This window comes from Zerene cesonia, chromosome 15, assembly GCF_012273895.1.
Source record: "Zerene cesonia ecotype Mississippi chromosome 15, Zerene_cesonia_1.1, whole genome shotgun sequence".
Classification (NCBI taxonomy): Eukaryota; Metazoa; Arthropoda; class Insecta; order Lepidoptera; family Pieridae; genus Zerene; species Zerene cesonia.
In genome coordinates this window covers 7322574-7340588 of record NC_052116.1, presented here as the reverse complement: position 1 = coordinate 7340588, position 18015 = coordinate 7322574, and the positions used below count along the sequence as shown (strand labels likewise).

The window sequence follows — 18015 nt, the reverse complement described above, 5'->3', positions numbered from 1 at the left end:
TACATAGATGAGTATTTCAGATAACATAATTATATACTGTGTACTAAATTCGTGATAAGCAAACAAGATACGAAAATATGAGAAAATTAAATTATAGATATAAAAAAATTATGAGCAGAATATACCATATCCCATAAATATAAAAATAAACTTCGATATAATTATGAGAAACCCTCATAAGTCAACGGATGTATAATTTTGGCAAGTTTCTCGAGGGACCATAAAGTTAACGGTTACTTAGCTTGTAAACGCAGGCTGCGTGTCGCCTGGGATCATACAACAGAATACAAATTATGTAGCTGTGTCATAAACTATATTATACCACATATATGTATGTATAAATATACAACTGCTATTATTCAATTGAAAATTCTACAATTAAACTTTCTGGATTACACACAATTTTACTGTCAAATGTAAACATTAGTTAAAATTAAAAATAAACTGCTTATGCGAAGCCCTCTGTAAGCATATTTTTAATTAATTGCCCTTTAGAATACGTTTATGCTATTGTATGTAAAATTAAGCTTATTAATTCTACAGCCGTACTGTGAAATGGAAATAATAATCCTTGTATTCATCAGGACGGGTCGGAGCGATCTCCTGGGGTGAGAGCGAGCTAGGGTGAGAGGGGCGCGGGGTGGAATGACGCGTGACCGCGGGGTGCGGGCGCGGAGGGGTGTATGGCGCAGCCTCCATAGCGCATCTCCCTGGTGCTAAATGCTGATACAAGCGGCGATCGCTCCCATCCGTCAGTCGCGCTCCAACCGCGAACCGCTGAGCACGTGTTGCGTGCAACAAATCGGTCTTTGACGGTCCGCACGCTCCATCAACACGTCGTCGCCACCGGCACAGTTGAAGTCGTCACAGCGCGGCATGTGCACCTGACCCCAGTCGCGATACAGGCTCCAATACGACCCCCATAACAAGCACAAGTGAGTGAGGACCCTTCAGGATTGTCAATTATTTGTGAAAGTTTTTTCGTGAAACCCTTTACGTGAAAATTTCAACGATTCTTCAACGGTACCCCTACACACCATCAAATCCAAGTGCGTACTTTTTATTTTTTTATTTTGTTTTTTTTTTATTTGTTGTTTCATTCAATTTTTTCATTGGTTTTTGTTAAGAATAATTTTCTCCTTTCATACCATCTCCATTTAAAATGACGATACGACCACAACCCTTAATTTCACCATTAGAATCTAGACAAGTATTCACCTAACGCGTTAACTTGAAGTGCGGTGAAACTTAAACACTCCAATTATGTAAATTACTTTGCGATAACTAGGTTCGAATGTTGTTAATATCTCACACTTGCAATTGCTATAAAATAAGAATTAAAATTAACATTCGACTCAAAACTTGTGCCGACACCGGTTCTGTTTTGTCCAACACCCCTGAAATATTCGTAGCTAAATAAAGAATGAATGCAATGGATCGACGGATATATTTTATGAATCACTTACTAATTTTAAAGTCTACGAATTATAACTAATAATTAATATAAACAGAAAATTATACGCCCAAAATATTTAACAACTTGGATAAAAATAAAAACGAAGCCTCAACTCACTTGACAAACATTAAAAAAAATGTGAACACCTACATTAATTGTATGAATATATAATATCAAAATTGCTTTTCTATCTCTATAACGGAATAATATTTGTTGGCAGTCAAAAGATATAATTTATTATTAAATTCGTTAATATGGAGATGTTAAAACAAAGTTTAGGAAACAGAAAGAATAATATAATCAATGAATAATGAATATTCAGTTCAACGTAAACGTATACTAAGGAAATAGAATTATTTGAATTCCGTAACTATCAGATTGAGATAAAAATAAAATTATAATGAAATGAAAACAGTTCAATGATACACAGGTGTATGCGGGAGTAAATTAAATAGTAATTTACACATATTACAGTAAAGCAGGGTCAAGTTCTTACATTGAGACTTATAATAAATAATATTCAGAATTGTCTGAACTGTCTCTGAACGAGCATTGGCTCGTGCTACCAATTATGAAGGGTCTAGAGTAATATACAGATATATTTACATTAACAAACGTATCAGGAATCTAAAACACTTTATCTTTAGAGGCATTTGTGTAAAATTAAAATATTATAAAAACGTATCAAATATAAAATAAATATTCCATAAAAAAAAATTAAAACGTTTTACATAATACAAGTTGTTCCTGTGAGACAAGCAGACAAGACGCTCGCAAATTTGAATGAGTAAAAATGCATTAATATTATTAATATATTACGATTACGTTTTAAGATAATTGCTTATTTTATGCCGTTACATATGAATTAACATTATTATTAATGATTAATTTGACTATTTGCTATTAAAAAATATTTTGGTACATTTTTATTTACTTTTTCAACCGACTTCAAAAAAGCAGGCGGTTATCAATTCAACTGTTGTTTTTTTTTTTTTGTTACCTCATAACTTTTTAATTAATTTATCGATTTTCATGATTCTTTTTTTATTTGAAAGCAGGTGCCATGTGGTTCCGTTCTACTTGGCTTTAAACAATGTACAGGCGGTATAAATTTTTCTTAAAAACAATTAATTTATTATCACAACACTTTTAGTTTTACCTAACAGAATATACAAATGTTCTTAATTTAAATTCCCAGACATGACTATAGACACAGATCATATATATATAGAGTTATTTTCGCTGATTAAGCACTGAACTCTAAAATTAGGGTATCAAGTTAACCCAATACTAGAAGCCGATCCATTGTGTACGCTGATGTTTATATATAAGGATTTGATTTGTATGCTTCGTTTAATTTCAAAGGGTGTCCGTAATAGTGTGAGAAAAAGGTCACCACTCAGCACTTACTCGTGTTAAGATCACTTTCATATGGGTAAAAATCCTTTTGCACATACAGACCCATGTTAATAATAACCCGATACATTTGACCCTCTTTAATTTCATGGTGTGAACAAAACTCCTAACCCAGAGGTCATTTTGGTTTATTAATTGGAGAAAAGCTGCATGGTGAACTGATTTAATCGTTGATGTAATCGTTGCAATATTGCGAAAAGAGTTAAAATTAACTATGTATTTAAATGTCTAAACTTATGACAAATACACAGACAATATTTATAATTTTAATATCTGATAGCTTTAAAGAATAAATTGTATCATTTTATATAATAAATAAAAAACGTATTATATAGATATAACATGCTTGCATGAAGTATAGAGTCAACATATATACCTACTTCTGTATCTACTAACAAAATAAACCGAAGGAAACTTTAAAATTGTTTACAGTGGAACGATACCTATTATTGAAAAATTAACATTATCTGTAATGTATCTACTATCCTTAATTATTGCATTTAAAAATCGAAATCGAACGATATTTGGATTTGGCCTTGGTACAGATAAAAAATATAATAGTTCATTCTGTGATCGGAGCACTCGCAAAAAGTACAGATAAAAAATGTAAGTAATTCAAACTAAATTGAAACTTAAAGGTACAAACCCTCTGAATACACGCAGTCTAAAGAAAATAATGTCACTTTCAGTTTATCCCGTGTTTATCATATACATATTTGCATATTAAACAATCTACTGTTATCCGTAAACCTCTATTAAAGCGTTAATTTTTAAACTCATTTAGAATGTCTCAACAAATGTCCCATGAATTAAGAACTAGAACTGTGTATGGGTTTTACTGCTCTGATTTAAAAATATTGCCCTCAAAGCCATATAAAGAGACAGAAAAGCTGTTCAGAAGATTACATATTTATTTATTAATCTTTAGCGAACCCTGGGTGCAACTATAAGATTGCTAAAACTGACATAGACTATTCTTTTATTTCTTTTTTTATCTATGGCATTCAGTTTAAACTATCCTTAAAAAGGTTAAACTACAATAAAATAGTAAACCTTGAAGCGGTCCCAATGTCTTTTCTAATCCATTTGAAATACCATGTGGCATCAATTAAACGGTTTTAATGTGGTTCTATAGATAAGAGTGCATATTTACGCTTGAGTGGTTAAAACTTTTGTATTCATAGTTGAATTATTCATAGCCTAGAAATTGAAGACGTTTAAAATGAGGTAAATTGTTCGAAACGTAAATATGATAAATAATATAATAAATCGTTTGTTATAGTAAAGTTAACAATGTTTAAAGTCCGTTAAATAAACATAAAACTCACCTAGGATCAAAGACAAGAAAATATTTATTAGCATAATGAATATGAAGGTGGTATCATATTAAATATTAATATAAACCGACAAGCGAGTGGTATAGTAATTACTACTGAAACTAAACTATATAACTGACAGTTTGAATTCTTAGCTGTTATAACAGTATTGGCTGAGATTTTAGTACTAATTCTAATAAGAGCTAAAGTCTAGACGGCTGAGTTACACCACCAAACATAGTTATAAATCATTGTGATTGAAATAATACAAAATCTTTTAAACTGATTTCAGTAAATAAAAACTAATAAAGAGATCACGGTGTCTAACAGTAACTTTTTTAAATAGGTCCAGTAGTTTTCGAGAACAACGAGTTTAAACAAATATTCTTCGGCTTTTGTATGTGTATATCTACATCACTTTACAACTAAACGTCATGCATACACATGTACACATCATTATTATAAAAAATAATTTAATTAAAAAACATAATATGTAAACAACAAACTAATAATGAGAAAGGATATGATAATGTTATAACATCTATGAATAATTGATATTGTTAAAAGAATTACATTAGGTACTTACTTGAATTAAAGTAATAGTTCGATAACATACATTTGTTTACAAAAAGTTAACATAATTATTTTGAAAATACATTTCGAATAACCTATTCTTATAGTGTTTTATATTCATTTTATTGTAAGTTTTTACAAAACTTCTTAAACAGAAGATTTTAAATGAATTAGCGTTCTCGACAATTTAATCGGTATATTACGTAATTAAACTATGTTAATATATGTCATTTTTATACAAATGAATTCTAAGACATAACTCTTTAATCACATATTATGTACCATTCACCCATTAGGTATACTAAGATCCTATAGATATTCTTTTCAGTTTTTAATTTGAACTTATTTATCTGACATTATCCAGAACAGTCTAATTGCCTTGATAATCACAACATTATCCCTACTAATATTATTAATGCGAAAGTAACTCTGTCTGTCTGTCTGTCTGTGACGCTTTCACGCTCAAACCACTGAACCAATTTTTTTTGTAATTGGGTATGAAGATAGAACTGAACTTGGGAAAGGACATAGGATAGTTTTTATCGCGAAAAAGATGGTAGAAGGAGTTGAAATAGGGAGATGAAAGCGATATAACCGAATTCCACGCGGGCGAAGCCGCGGCCAGAAAGCTAGTTGAGTTATAATGACAAAGCTTAAAATATTTTACTTTAATAGTTTATATTTTTTGATATACGTACGTGTGTTTCTGACATTCTGAATGTTCTGTCTGTTCTGACGTCAATAATTATTCAGATATAGCATATTTTTATTATATTATTTATATCTGTTGTTTTATATTCGTCGATTTATTTTGTTTCGTATATGGCAATGTAACTAGCTGCGCCTCGTGGTTTCACCTGCGTAAGTCTGTATCAGAATAAATATGTTATTCCAGTTATCTAAGCCTGTTAAGTTGAAACATACAAACACACGTACAAATGTCAGATGAACATACTTATTTCTTTTTATATTGTAAGGAGGGACGATGAAATTAAGGAATATAGGAATCTACTGTGAAATACGTTATAAAGTTTTATACGAGAATGTTATAAATAGATATTAAATGGTTTATAAAATTTTGCAACGTACGGGCTTGTCGATTCGTTTAAAATCTCCGTGAACGCGATATTGAATTCCCTTTATCCAATATCCAGTGTTCCAATTCCTAGAGATCGATAAATGGGTTAAAGGACACAATTCTTTTAGCACACTTAAAATAGCATACCTTGTATGTAAAAGTATGGAATTCAGGTCCATTTTCAGTTAATAAATGCATAGTAATCATTAATTATATCTTGTCACTAACTAATCCTGCTTCCTACTAATATTATAAATGTGAAAGTTTTTAAGTATGTGTGTTTGTTTGTTACTCTTTCACGCAAAAACTAACTTATAACTGGAATAACATATAGGCAACTTTTTATCCCAATATTCCTACGGGATACAGACTTACTCGGGTGAAACCGCGGGGCGCAGCCAGTCTTGTCACATAATTAAAATAGCGGTAAATCATTGGATAGTTTTTATTCCTGTTTCTGTCTGATTTTGAATTTCATATAAAATATAAAAAGGTTTGTAACTTCTTTAAAAGAAGATTATTAAAATGTAGCGCGGAAGAAGCTGGCGCCAGGTAGTCTACAATCCTTTTTGTGGTAGGCGTGAGTGTAATATAAAATAACTAGCGTATGGTCATGCTTAAATTTCTTTCCTTATCACTTGTCCTCTTTCATCTGCGATGTTATGAATCTGTGCTTAAGCGATGCGACTATGTTTTAATTAAACCCATTGAAAGTGTTGCTATATTTTAGTTTATACACTCGAGTCTTGTATCACTTTTTCGTATATTTATAGATTCATATGTTCCTTTAGGAGCTTATGTTCCTGTTCCTTCAAGGTTGGGTTTAAATAAACATCCGTTTAAACACGCATGGAATATGCAAGTCAAAGGGGTAAAGTTTATAATCCTCAATAATATGTTTGTTGTTTCATATATTTGGCATCAATCGATGCTCATATTTATTAATATTTGGCCAAAAGTTTCCGAAGCAAACAAGATATTAATTCAGCATCTCCCAGTATTAAAGGCAAATGTTTGTTTTTCTATGACGTTGACAGGTTTCTAGTACTTGTCAATATTGAATTAATGACATATTGTATAAATATTGATAAATTATGATTATATAAGTGTTAAATGTTATTTATTTCGTCACAGACTCTTCGGAAACGTTAAGTTTCACTGAAAGTCTAGTTTTGTCTTATTATCCATCGTTTGTGAACTCTCTTGTACTTTCATGTGCGTCAATTGATTTTTTATATAAATAGAAAGCCAATAACACAATATTATTTTCTGACGTCGTATTCCATAAAGTTCTTCCGATCGATTCAAGGTTATATTAAAAATTCATTTTGCTCGAGGGTTAGATACCCGCTTGTAACTAGATATTACATACGGAGGCAAAGTCATTTGAATTCCATTTAGTTTAATAATATTAGTTTACCCTTTCAGCTCTGTTCGTATCAATATATTAATATAGCTAATATTAAATCCATCGTATATTTATTGGGTTATATTTGTTTACTTACCATGTATTTCAGCTGACGCTGTAGATATATTTTGTGACTTTTGTGAAGCTGGTTACTTCTTTTCACCTTTCATTGTTGTTCAAAAGAGTTCTTTATTCAAATAAGTATTATTCATATTCAGGTTTATATTGCTTTATGATTTATACAAAAAAAAAAACTTAATATATATTACGAATAAATACTATTTTAAGAACCTAGAGTCTATTATAATTTAATGATCATTAATATTTGAATAATGTATGACGACGTGTGGATCAAAGTGTTCTCATGAATAAATATAATAGTGCTGCTGCTTTCCGGGAAACCGGTGTTTTTATTTTATCATATTTATTATAATATTCCGGTTCTTGAAAACGGATAAACTATTGTGCTACCCACTACCGAGTATCACTTGCACATTAATGAAAGTTATTTTTGTGATAATCTTTTGCGGATTATTTGTGTTCCTAGAATGTGTCCCGGTTGCGCTGTTTTCCAGGTATTGAGAATGCGTTCTATTTATAAATTTTTCCTATTAAAATCGTGTAGTTTTGTATATATACCTGGATAACCGTTTCTCGGGATTTTTTACAACGTTTGAACTTTAGAATAAACATAATTCGAATAAAATCATGAACGACTATTTCTTATAACTAATTTATTACACATAGATAAGTAGTTTAGGAAACACTTAAAAATATGTACTAGAATATCCGGCACTAGTTTTTCATATATATATGTATCAGTTCCATAAAATATTTTATCTTTATCCATTCTGAAAAAAAGAGGAAAAATATGTGCAATATAATCGAATAAGTATATCATGATTGTGATAAAGCTATCGGATTATCCCATTCAACTGTATGTAGACTAAATAAATAGACTACTTAAGAGTCGCGATACATTATCAAAGCACTTCATAATGTGTCGAAATGTAATAACTGATAAAGATTTTGACATGTGTGGAATCCCAAATCCCAGCCTCCGTGTCAATCATCCGTAGATTAGCTATTTGTAAAACAATTATGTTCACACAATATGATACAATACGTGAAACGATACAACAATCTTTTGCATTGTAATAAACGAAATAAATAAACAATATTCTCTCTAAATTAGAAACGTGAAAGCTTGTTTGTCCTACAATCGACACAAAGAGAACCACATTTCGCAAGCATTACTTATATTAGGAGGTTAATTTTTATTCCGAAACTTTCCGTAGATTTAGGATTTAACAGCGAAAGTCCACAAAAGATACAAGTCCGATGATATTTGGATAGCTTTATATATAACTATGTCTGCAGATTATTCTCCACCTTTGTTAAACTTATCAATCTATAAATAAATATAATGTTACCAACTTTAAAACGTTAGCTAACCTGCGCAAAATTAACAACAAATTTATTAATTACCCATATTTACCGTTTAACAAAATGTATACCTTTTACACTGACCTATTTCTTATAACGATAAGCATATTTTGTAAATTACTAGGTATTATTAGGTACGTGCACTTTATAACATACTGAATGTTTGAGCATTTAATGTAGAACTGTTCAGAAGAACTGTCTTAATGTTGACTTCCGTCCATAACACAGACATATCAGTAAAGGCAAATGAACTATCATTAAAACAATTGGATTCCAGAAAACTAAACAAATAGAATCTTCACATTACAACGGAGATAAGAATCGGGTCTTATGTCGTTATAAGTCGCAAATCGCAATGCAATATTGTCGTATTATACAACATTTATATAATGCAATTATCAAGTCAAATCGGAACGTGTCATTGATGCACGGCGTGCAACGGAATCTTCTAGATCACATCCACATGAGAAATAAAGGAATTAATCGTTAAACTTCCACGCACTTCCATTTAAGGTGAGGTGTTATGCATTCTGTATTTCTGTTGTAGTGCGATTATCGGTCTTATGCAATTCAGTTCGGTGTGCGGGTGAAATTGTAATACAATTGTCATGTTATGATCTTCCGTTAATTTACAATCTCTGTACAAACTATGGACAGTTTTTGTTTTTTTTTTTTTTTAATATTCCATGTCAATAAATTCATTCAGTTTATATACTTCTAAACCTATTGATGGAAGAGATAGATATATCTATAAATATAAAAGAGAGTCATGTTAGTTTATTTATGAGAATTACCTTATATAATTGGTATTATTTTTATTTACCCGGGCTGTACAGGATGCCGGGCTGTAGCGGCTAGTTTTGGACTGTTCAAATATAGCCAATTTATATAATTTTTATTTTAATAAGATCATCAACGTTCTTGGTAACACTCTTGGTAAGACTCCAGATCCTAAAATGGGACCAAATGACACCAACACCTATCAAATACAAAAAGAATCACGCCAATCGGTTGAAAAGCCTTAAAGCTATGAAGGAACTACCAGAGAATAAAATACAGTTGAATTGAAGGAATACGAAATCAATGTACGTTAAATATCTAGAGAAGCATAGTAATTAATATCAGTTATTTAGTCTACCTACTTTAACGTAGTCTTCATGTAATAGTCAGCTATTTTCCGTACAGTTTTCATTCTATTTTTAACTTCTATCTTTGTAGTTAGACATATTCTAACGTCCTTTAAAGACGCATATTTATATTTTTGACAGAAACTCATAATAATAACATACGATCAAATATAATTCTTGGGTATTATGAATCTGAAAGATTGTTAATAAAAATATTTGACACTTGCTATGATCTGCGGTTTCAACTATTTCTTATCTACGACTACATAATGTTAATATGTATAGCCTGTAGCCTCCTTTCATAAATCTTTGAATTTTTTAAATCGTACCAGTAGTTCCTGTGGTTGTCACGTTCAAACAAATAAACCCTTCAGCTTTTTATTATTAGTGCAGTTACTTTATTTTAAGCTGCTAAAGTGTTGTTTACGAGAGTACTTCATTCAATGTTGAGACGTTACTTTCTTTCCGTTGGTAAATATTTATTTATATGTGCGATGTATCTTGAGCACTTTCTCTAGGCATCCATTTGAAGATATGCCTATGTAGGTATACATCCGTATTGTGTTGTTGCAAAATTAAGAAAGAGTTATTTTTTTAACACATTTTTTTTTAACGTACATTCCTAAGCGGTGGCGTTTGAACCGTTGTTGTGAAGTGACATGGTTATTGAAAGTTGCATAAACATCTATATTGTGCGGTCTACAGAATTCGGTGTTGTGTGATTTATGGAATACAACGTCAATTCAATATTTCATACAACCAAAACCAATCAGTTTTAAATGTAGGTACTGATTTATTTTCTAGTCGCACATTGGTGATTATTTCTTTAACGATAGTATTAGCTATTTTGTCAATTATATAATTGGACTATTTAGAGTTTTCTTTTCTTTTTTTTTATTTTATAATATTTATGGCAATAAAGACTTTTCTTTTCCCTATTATACTAATATTTTACAGCTGAAGAGTTTGTTTGTCGTTGTTGTTTGAACGCAATAATTTCAAGAACTACTGGTCTGTTTTGAAAAATTCCTTCAATGTTAGATAGCCCATTTATTGAGGAAGGCTATAGGCTAAATATGTACCACGTATAATTTTATAAATTTAAAATGAGTTAACTAATAGCCACGTTATACCTGGCCTTTTTTATAATGTTTAAATCCCCGGTTAACCTGGACGGAGCAGGGACGAGCCAGTCGTCAATAAAGCTCGTTGTGCCAAATGTGATTTGTGATAGATATTCAACATCAAAAATCTCATATGGGCGTTATAAATGAATGAACTGAGAACTGAGTTTTTGCCTTTTGAAGCTTATGTTTTACATACCTTTAATTGATATTAGCATATAAATATATGAATTTATTAAAATATAATTGTACTCGTAGCGCAAAATAATTTTCCTTATGAGATACATACATTTCACTAATAAAAAAAATAAAACCTTAACGTTATCAAGGAGGTAGTGTTTACATTGACACAAGGAAATTACTTTCAATCGAAAAAGGTGTTAACGTTCCGTTTTCATAACAATTTCTATAACCGTTTGTTTGTCTATGAAATTTGTTCAAATAAAGTTGAGTACCATAACTTTGCCAATTGTACTAACCAAACGCAATATACCTTGGTGAGTCATAAAAAAATTATTAGCTATGATTACTGCTCATATTATTACCGTATCTATTTGTTTGCAAACATTTTTAATCTAGCAACATTGACATTATTAAAAAAGCATCAATTATAAAATCACAGATACACAGATTCACAGGTACTTCTGCGTCTTGAAAAAAAAATGGATAATTAAATGAAATCACGTATGATTTTGATAAATTACCATTAAAAAAAACGATAACTGGCGAGTGAAATATTTGATATGATTTATTTTATAATAATGCAGCGCTATCGATATAGCTTATACATAAATTATAAGATAAATCATTTTAAGAATGTTTCTTTAATTTTTAATGGAATAATGTAAACTTGAGATACGTAAGTCTAAGAATCTGTTTAGTTGAGAATTTTGGCATTGTTGTTATATATTTGTGATTGTAATAATAACATTTAAAATCGTATATCGTGAAAATATTATGAAAAAATACGCGCACGCGCTTTGCCTGCGTTCAAAGGAAAAAATAGACATTCTGTATAGTTCCCGTTACCATAGATTTCCAGGATCATATTATGTCTATATGTGTACTATTTATGCTACAAATTTTACCCAAGTATTAAGAAGTAACAGAGAGGCATAGTTACTTTCACGATGGTCGATTAGTGGATAATTACGAAATGAACTAAATATAGTAATTAACAATATTCCAAATGGAGAAATATTTCAAACACACCTCGGTAAAATTGTTATATATACTGATATTGAATTTAATAACATAATTATTATTAAGCATTGAAATTGTGAATATTATCATTTATGCGTGTCCAATGACATTCGCCACACTACAGGCAACAACACTATTTAAAGTTACATTTATCTTAAATTAAACCAAGAATAAGGAAAACAAAACAACGTAACCACAAATATTTTATTGCGTAATTCCATATTGAACTTAGTTTACATTCTTTTATAAAATAAAAAAGTGATTGGATTTATTATGACTCATACTTCCACCTGGCATAGACAAAAAGTTTTGTTTTTGTAGTACCGAGGCATAGAAACTTTTTTATTAGCTGACAACGGGTGGTTTAGGTCTTTTACCTGAAGAGTACAGACGCCGTATACGCTTTGTATTTTTTTTTTTTGTATAGTCTGTGAGCCGCTTATTCAAAATGACGTGGCGGGAATTCCGCCGTCACAACTCCAGATTGTATAAAAACGTGCCCCTAACTATTAGAGCGATAACATGTGTTACGTCTATAGATTTTTTCTTTGACCTTGCACGTGTGTTGAATATTATGATTCGGTTTAAAATTTAATCTTTTAAAAATTATCGTCATATATCATATATATCAATAAATCCTTACCTCGTATTTGTATATAGTGTATTTATTATTAGTCTATAACATTAAAAGTTCACAGATAAAGCAAGACAATAAACGCATTGTTAATATTCGAAATACTTACTCCATATAAAATTTAATCAATGACTCGAAGTTGCAATATTGCGTACAATCAATCTATTTGTAACTTTTTGCGAAACTAGTTCTTATAAAATTTAATTTAAATACCTGTGTTCAATTATATTTCGTATCGAATCCTTATTAAAGCGTATGTCTAATCAAACTGTATCTACATTTAAAGAGAATTTGTTTCATCACATACAAATTACGAAAACTGTACTAAATTTTATGTAAGTCTACTCAATTCTTTCCATAATAGTTTACATAATAAATATTGTTATCTAATGTAAAATAAGTTTTGTATCGTTGTTTTCAGATATAATTCAAGAAATCATTGTAGTAGGCAAATTGTATAAAAAACATTATCTATGTAACAACCTGTTCTCCATCTAGTATCCCTAGTAATATGCATTCTGTTGTAAAAGTGTTGGCGCCAAAATTAGCCAAACACGAAGCGTGAACTTTCAGTCAATATCCTTGTTTTAAGATAGCTCGGTTATTGCTAATTTAAATACTCTGATATTTATTTTCCCCACATGTGATCGCCAGCTGCGTAAATGTTTATTCCATCGGATACTACAAGTATTAAAGCGAGTATTATTACATAATTAATTAAAAACTTTGAACCTTCGTATGCCGAGCTCATTCTTCTTGTAGCGGGAATTTCAATTCATTTTTAATTTTAAACTTATACGACTATTTATGAATAGCATATTACTACCTACTGAGAAAGGTGAAGAAAAGGATACAGGCGATCACACGATCGAAACACAGTAGAATGCTACTATTTCACGCCGATATTGCGTGCGGTACCTTCCCCAGCCCGAGCTGGCCCAATTCGTATTCTATTCGATGTCACTCAGAACATTAAAACAACCTCATTATTCCCTTTGGGAATGTCTTATTCGATCAAATTTGAATTCTTAGGTTTCCCTCGTTGCGCTAAATATATATTTTCTTCCTTACCATATTTAATCGTATCTCATCACTTATATCACTTGCAATAACATTAATCTTATTGGTGATTATAATAATTAATACGATATCTCGATACGTAGGTGATATTCTTGGAGCTAAGTATTTCTAAAATAATGTATCTTTTTAATTGTAAAACCTCGTTCGCGTATGTATAAAACAGTATCACACACACGTAAGGAAGTAATTAATAATTAAACAATAAAACTACTTCACATCATATATTTTCCACTCGTTAACTACACTTACACGTAAACAATATAACATAAGATGACACAAAACTTAGCCTGTGTTAATTGCTCTATAAATGTAATTATAGACGCAATTTAGTTTAGTTATATAACCCGAACATAAACTTTATTACGTTCTAATAAGTTATTTAATAACTCTTACTAAAACTCTTAATAATACTACTGAAAGTAGCATGTCAGGACAGAGCCTTAGAACCTAATAACAGAGCGCAATGGGTGTTCAATGTAAACCAGGGCCTTTCCCCGGGAGCCCTGTATATGCATAAACGCATTCTCCAATATAAATAGTTGTTATATTATGTAGGTATAAAAGGTTGTTAGAAATTCATTATTTACATCTGGTCACACCAAATAAACATTCTGTAATTAAGTAATATATTATGGATCTGTGATCTTTGACAATTTTGTATTATCTGTGGTATTCTTTCCTTTACAATAAGACTGTTCATGCGTTCACCAGATTCCAGTTGTTTTAATTAATTTCATTAGGTTATGGGCCCAGCACGCTTCCACTGCGCTATAAGCATAATATATTACTATATATTATGTTATTTAATGTTACCACGGATAAAATAATATTATTAAAGCGATCATGTTTAAGCCAAAAATGTCGTACTAATATTATAAATGCGAAAGTTTGTGATAATGGATGTATGTGTATGTGTATGTATGTTTGTTACTCTTTCACGCAAAAACTACTGAACCGATTGCAATGAAATTTGGAACATAGATAGCTGGACAACTGGAATAACACTTATGCAACTTTTTCATTTCTACGGGATACCGACTTACGCGGGTAAAGCCGCGGGGCGCAGCTAGTCTTAGCTATTTTAGAGAACAGTTCAAAATGTTCGCGGTTCGATCTGGTTAAATCGGCCATAAAGCAAGATCGTAATAGAAACAATAAAAAGTAATAAAAACTTTGTATCATCCTGAGACCGGTCTTTCTTTTGTAAAAACTTTTATAAAAACACACACCAATTAACTGGAATAAAAATAATAGTAAAAAGGATAACCCTTATTTTCATGAGTTGTTTTACAGCGAACTCCAATATATTAAATTTAATAATTACTAGGAATGTGAATTCTTGTTGCATTTGTAATGTATTGTTAATATTTAACACGTGCATAAATTTAATGACCTGCCTAATGATGCTAGAGGCATCGTATTGTGCAGATAAGGGCCTGTTCAATTGTTAACCGACTTCAAAATGAAGGTGTTGCGACAGTAATTTTGTTTATTCATCATGACCAGCCCATTTAGGCTATAATCCACAAGCTGGCCAAGTGCGGGTTGGCATATGTCACATGTTGTCGAAGTTTTGATTCTTAGACATGCCGGTTTCCTCACGATGTTTTCCTTCACCGTTTTAAGCAGTGGTGATGTTATTCACATGTGCAGATAAATTCTGCAACAATTCCTACTTATCATATACCAAACATTATATATTATAATACACGTAAATTTATATAAAATCAAACACATTTAATCGTGATTTCATTTCATTCATACAATTTATACTGATTATTTATGACCTAACATCTTCTTTATTTTATAACTACACCAACTTAACTGCAGGCTTACGTTATATAAGATTTAAACGACCAGGTTAAATATAAATAAGGCTCCATTAACTTATGAGCAAAGTTTACAACGCACCAAGGACGAACAAAATTAAATTAAATTAAAAATAATCAATATAATAGTTTAAAAAAACTAAAAAACACGCTTTAAAAAAAAACATATTTTGCAAATTGAAAAATGGAATAATTTTATCAAATTAGTGTATTGTCATCGGTCCTCAATAAATCTACAAAGTTTGAACGAAATCTGGCCGTTTAAAGTGGGTCAAAATCGCGCCCAAAGAAGTCGGTTACAAACAAACATACAGGTGAAGCTAATAAAAAGCGTGTAATTAGGGCTTAACGTCGTACAGCTCAATAGCATTTTTTAAACGAATACCTTCGTAAAATAAAGCAGATGGGCAACGACTTTTTTTAATCTAATACACAAACATATATTAGAACATATTTATACATCTAGTTATATTTACGAGCCTTCATTCAGTTTACAAACAAAATAGAATCAACACAAACATATGTATTTAAACTGTTAGCATATTATTACCAAGTAGCCAGTACATTATACTTAGTACGTTGGGATTACGGATGTTTTAATACTGAATACCTACAAATACAAATATCAGCCCTATGTGAAATGATAGACAAACAAATAATGTACAGTTAGCAGAAGAGCGTATGCTTATGCGTGAATTATGTAATGTAGTACCACAGATAACAAAATACCATAGGTAGTATAGTTTTATGTTATCTGTGGTAGTACGAAACATATCAACAATATATCGTCTATAATTTTTAGCGATTTTAAAATAATGATTTCTCAAAAGTTTAACGTTGTTTAGGTACATGTAACAAAAAACCGTTATATTTTTAAATTTTTTGGGTTGTGTTTTCATGCTTCAAATTAAATTTTAACGTTTGCTCAGTAAGCTGTTTACCATGAATATGTAAGTTAAACATTGTCCTATTATTCTACATTAATTAATTTCAAATGTTTTCATATTTCGGATAAATAAATAAAAATTGAATATTATGCATTTTTCGAGGATAACTAGACTATAATCCACTAAAAATTTTATAATACATGTGATTTTATATTATAAGTGTAATTTAGCATGGGCATGACGAATCGTGAGATGAATATTAAATCTCATCTTCCGTTTTGTAAATAACATTGACCACAAACGATAATATGTGTAACGATAAATGAAATAGTTTTCACAACTATGATATAACACATTGCACATATTTGTTGTTATATTTTAAAATTATAGCATAGCCTACGATTTATAACTTAAAAATGATATTATAAAAATGCACAGATTTTAATTCGTTACGTTTATGCATTTAACATATTTTACATTACATAATACATTTTCAACCTTTTTTCCTAATTTTAATGCTTCTGTTCTAAAAAAGATACTCAATAAACTTAGATATCACGAAATTACAGCAATATAAATCATAGCTCCAAAAAGCATGTAGTTTAAATTACGAACATTTGAGTCCTGAAACAATAATAAGTAACTATTATATTCAAATAATATGACGAATATGACGAATTTATCAGTATCCACAAGCTCATATCACCAATATGAGCTTGTGGATACTGATAAAGCAGTTTTTGCAAGGGAATTCATGATTACTCACCATACCTATTCTGACCTTGTTATCTCCCTATTCATTATAAAATACGTTTATCGCTTTGTAATTACATGTTAATAATATAATTAAAATTGGGCGGTTAGAAAATACGGCAGTTCAAAGCAAATTTATCCATAATCACACTTTATTTAGAACTCATTTATTAACAATACTGGCGTCTATTTATAATTATTACTCATAATTAATTAACAGTAATATATTATGGTTATACCTACCTATGCAAAATGTTTAAACCGGCTACAAATTGTGTTATCTGTGGCTAAGTTTTTTTTTTCTGAAATTTGGCGCGAATGAAATCATTCTTTAAATTTGATAATAAAATATTTTGTAATGATATATATACTAATACAAACATTATTTTCTTATTAATCATATTAAAGTGCATTGTTTGTACAAAACTAAAAGCTTATTGTACGAATAACAATTTAATTTTATAATTAATTGCAAATTTAATATCGCATGCATTGATAGCGGCAAAACAAGTTTACTTCACAAATAAAAAAGTTTACACAATGACTTTTACGTGATAATTTTATGCTAATGGTGTTGTTTATTTTTCAGAATGATACCTCGGCGGAAACACAACGCATCGTCTGGTTCGCTACCACCCCCTGACGATAAGCATGCCAGCAATGATTATATACGTAAGTGTATTTA

General features: G+C 30.4%; 1 protein-coding gene across 3 annotated transcripts in view; it reads left to right on the top strand.

The window, feature by feature from the left end:
• The first annotated feature begins 722 nt into the window (after positions 1-722).
• Positions 723-18015, top strand: part of LOC119832356 (sodium-independent sulfate anion transporter) — a 30665-nt gene continuing 13372 nt past the window's right edge. Inside the window, exons 1-2 of one of the 3 annotated variants that reach the window (XM_038356020.1) lie at positions 723-935; positions 17920-18002. In XM_038356020.1, coding sequence (XP_038211948.1) covers positions 17921-18002 — 82 coding nt within the window. In that variant the 5' untranslated portion in view covers positions 723-935; position 17920. Of the gene's footprint in view, positions 1050-17919; positions 18003-18015 lie in introns of all 3 variants that reach the window. The other 2 variants (XM_038356019.1, XM_038356021.1) reach the window with 2 other exon arrangements.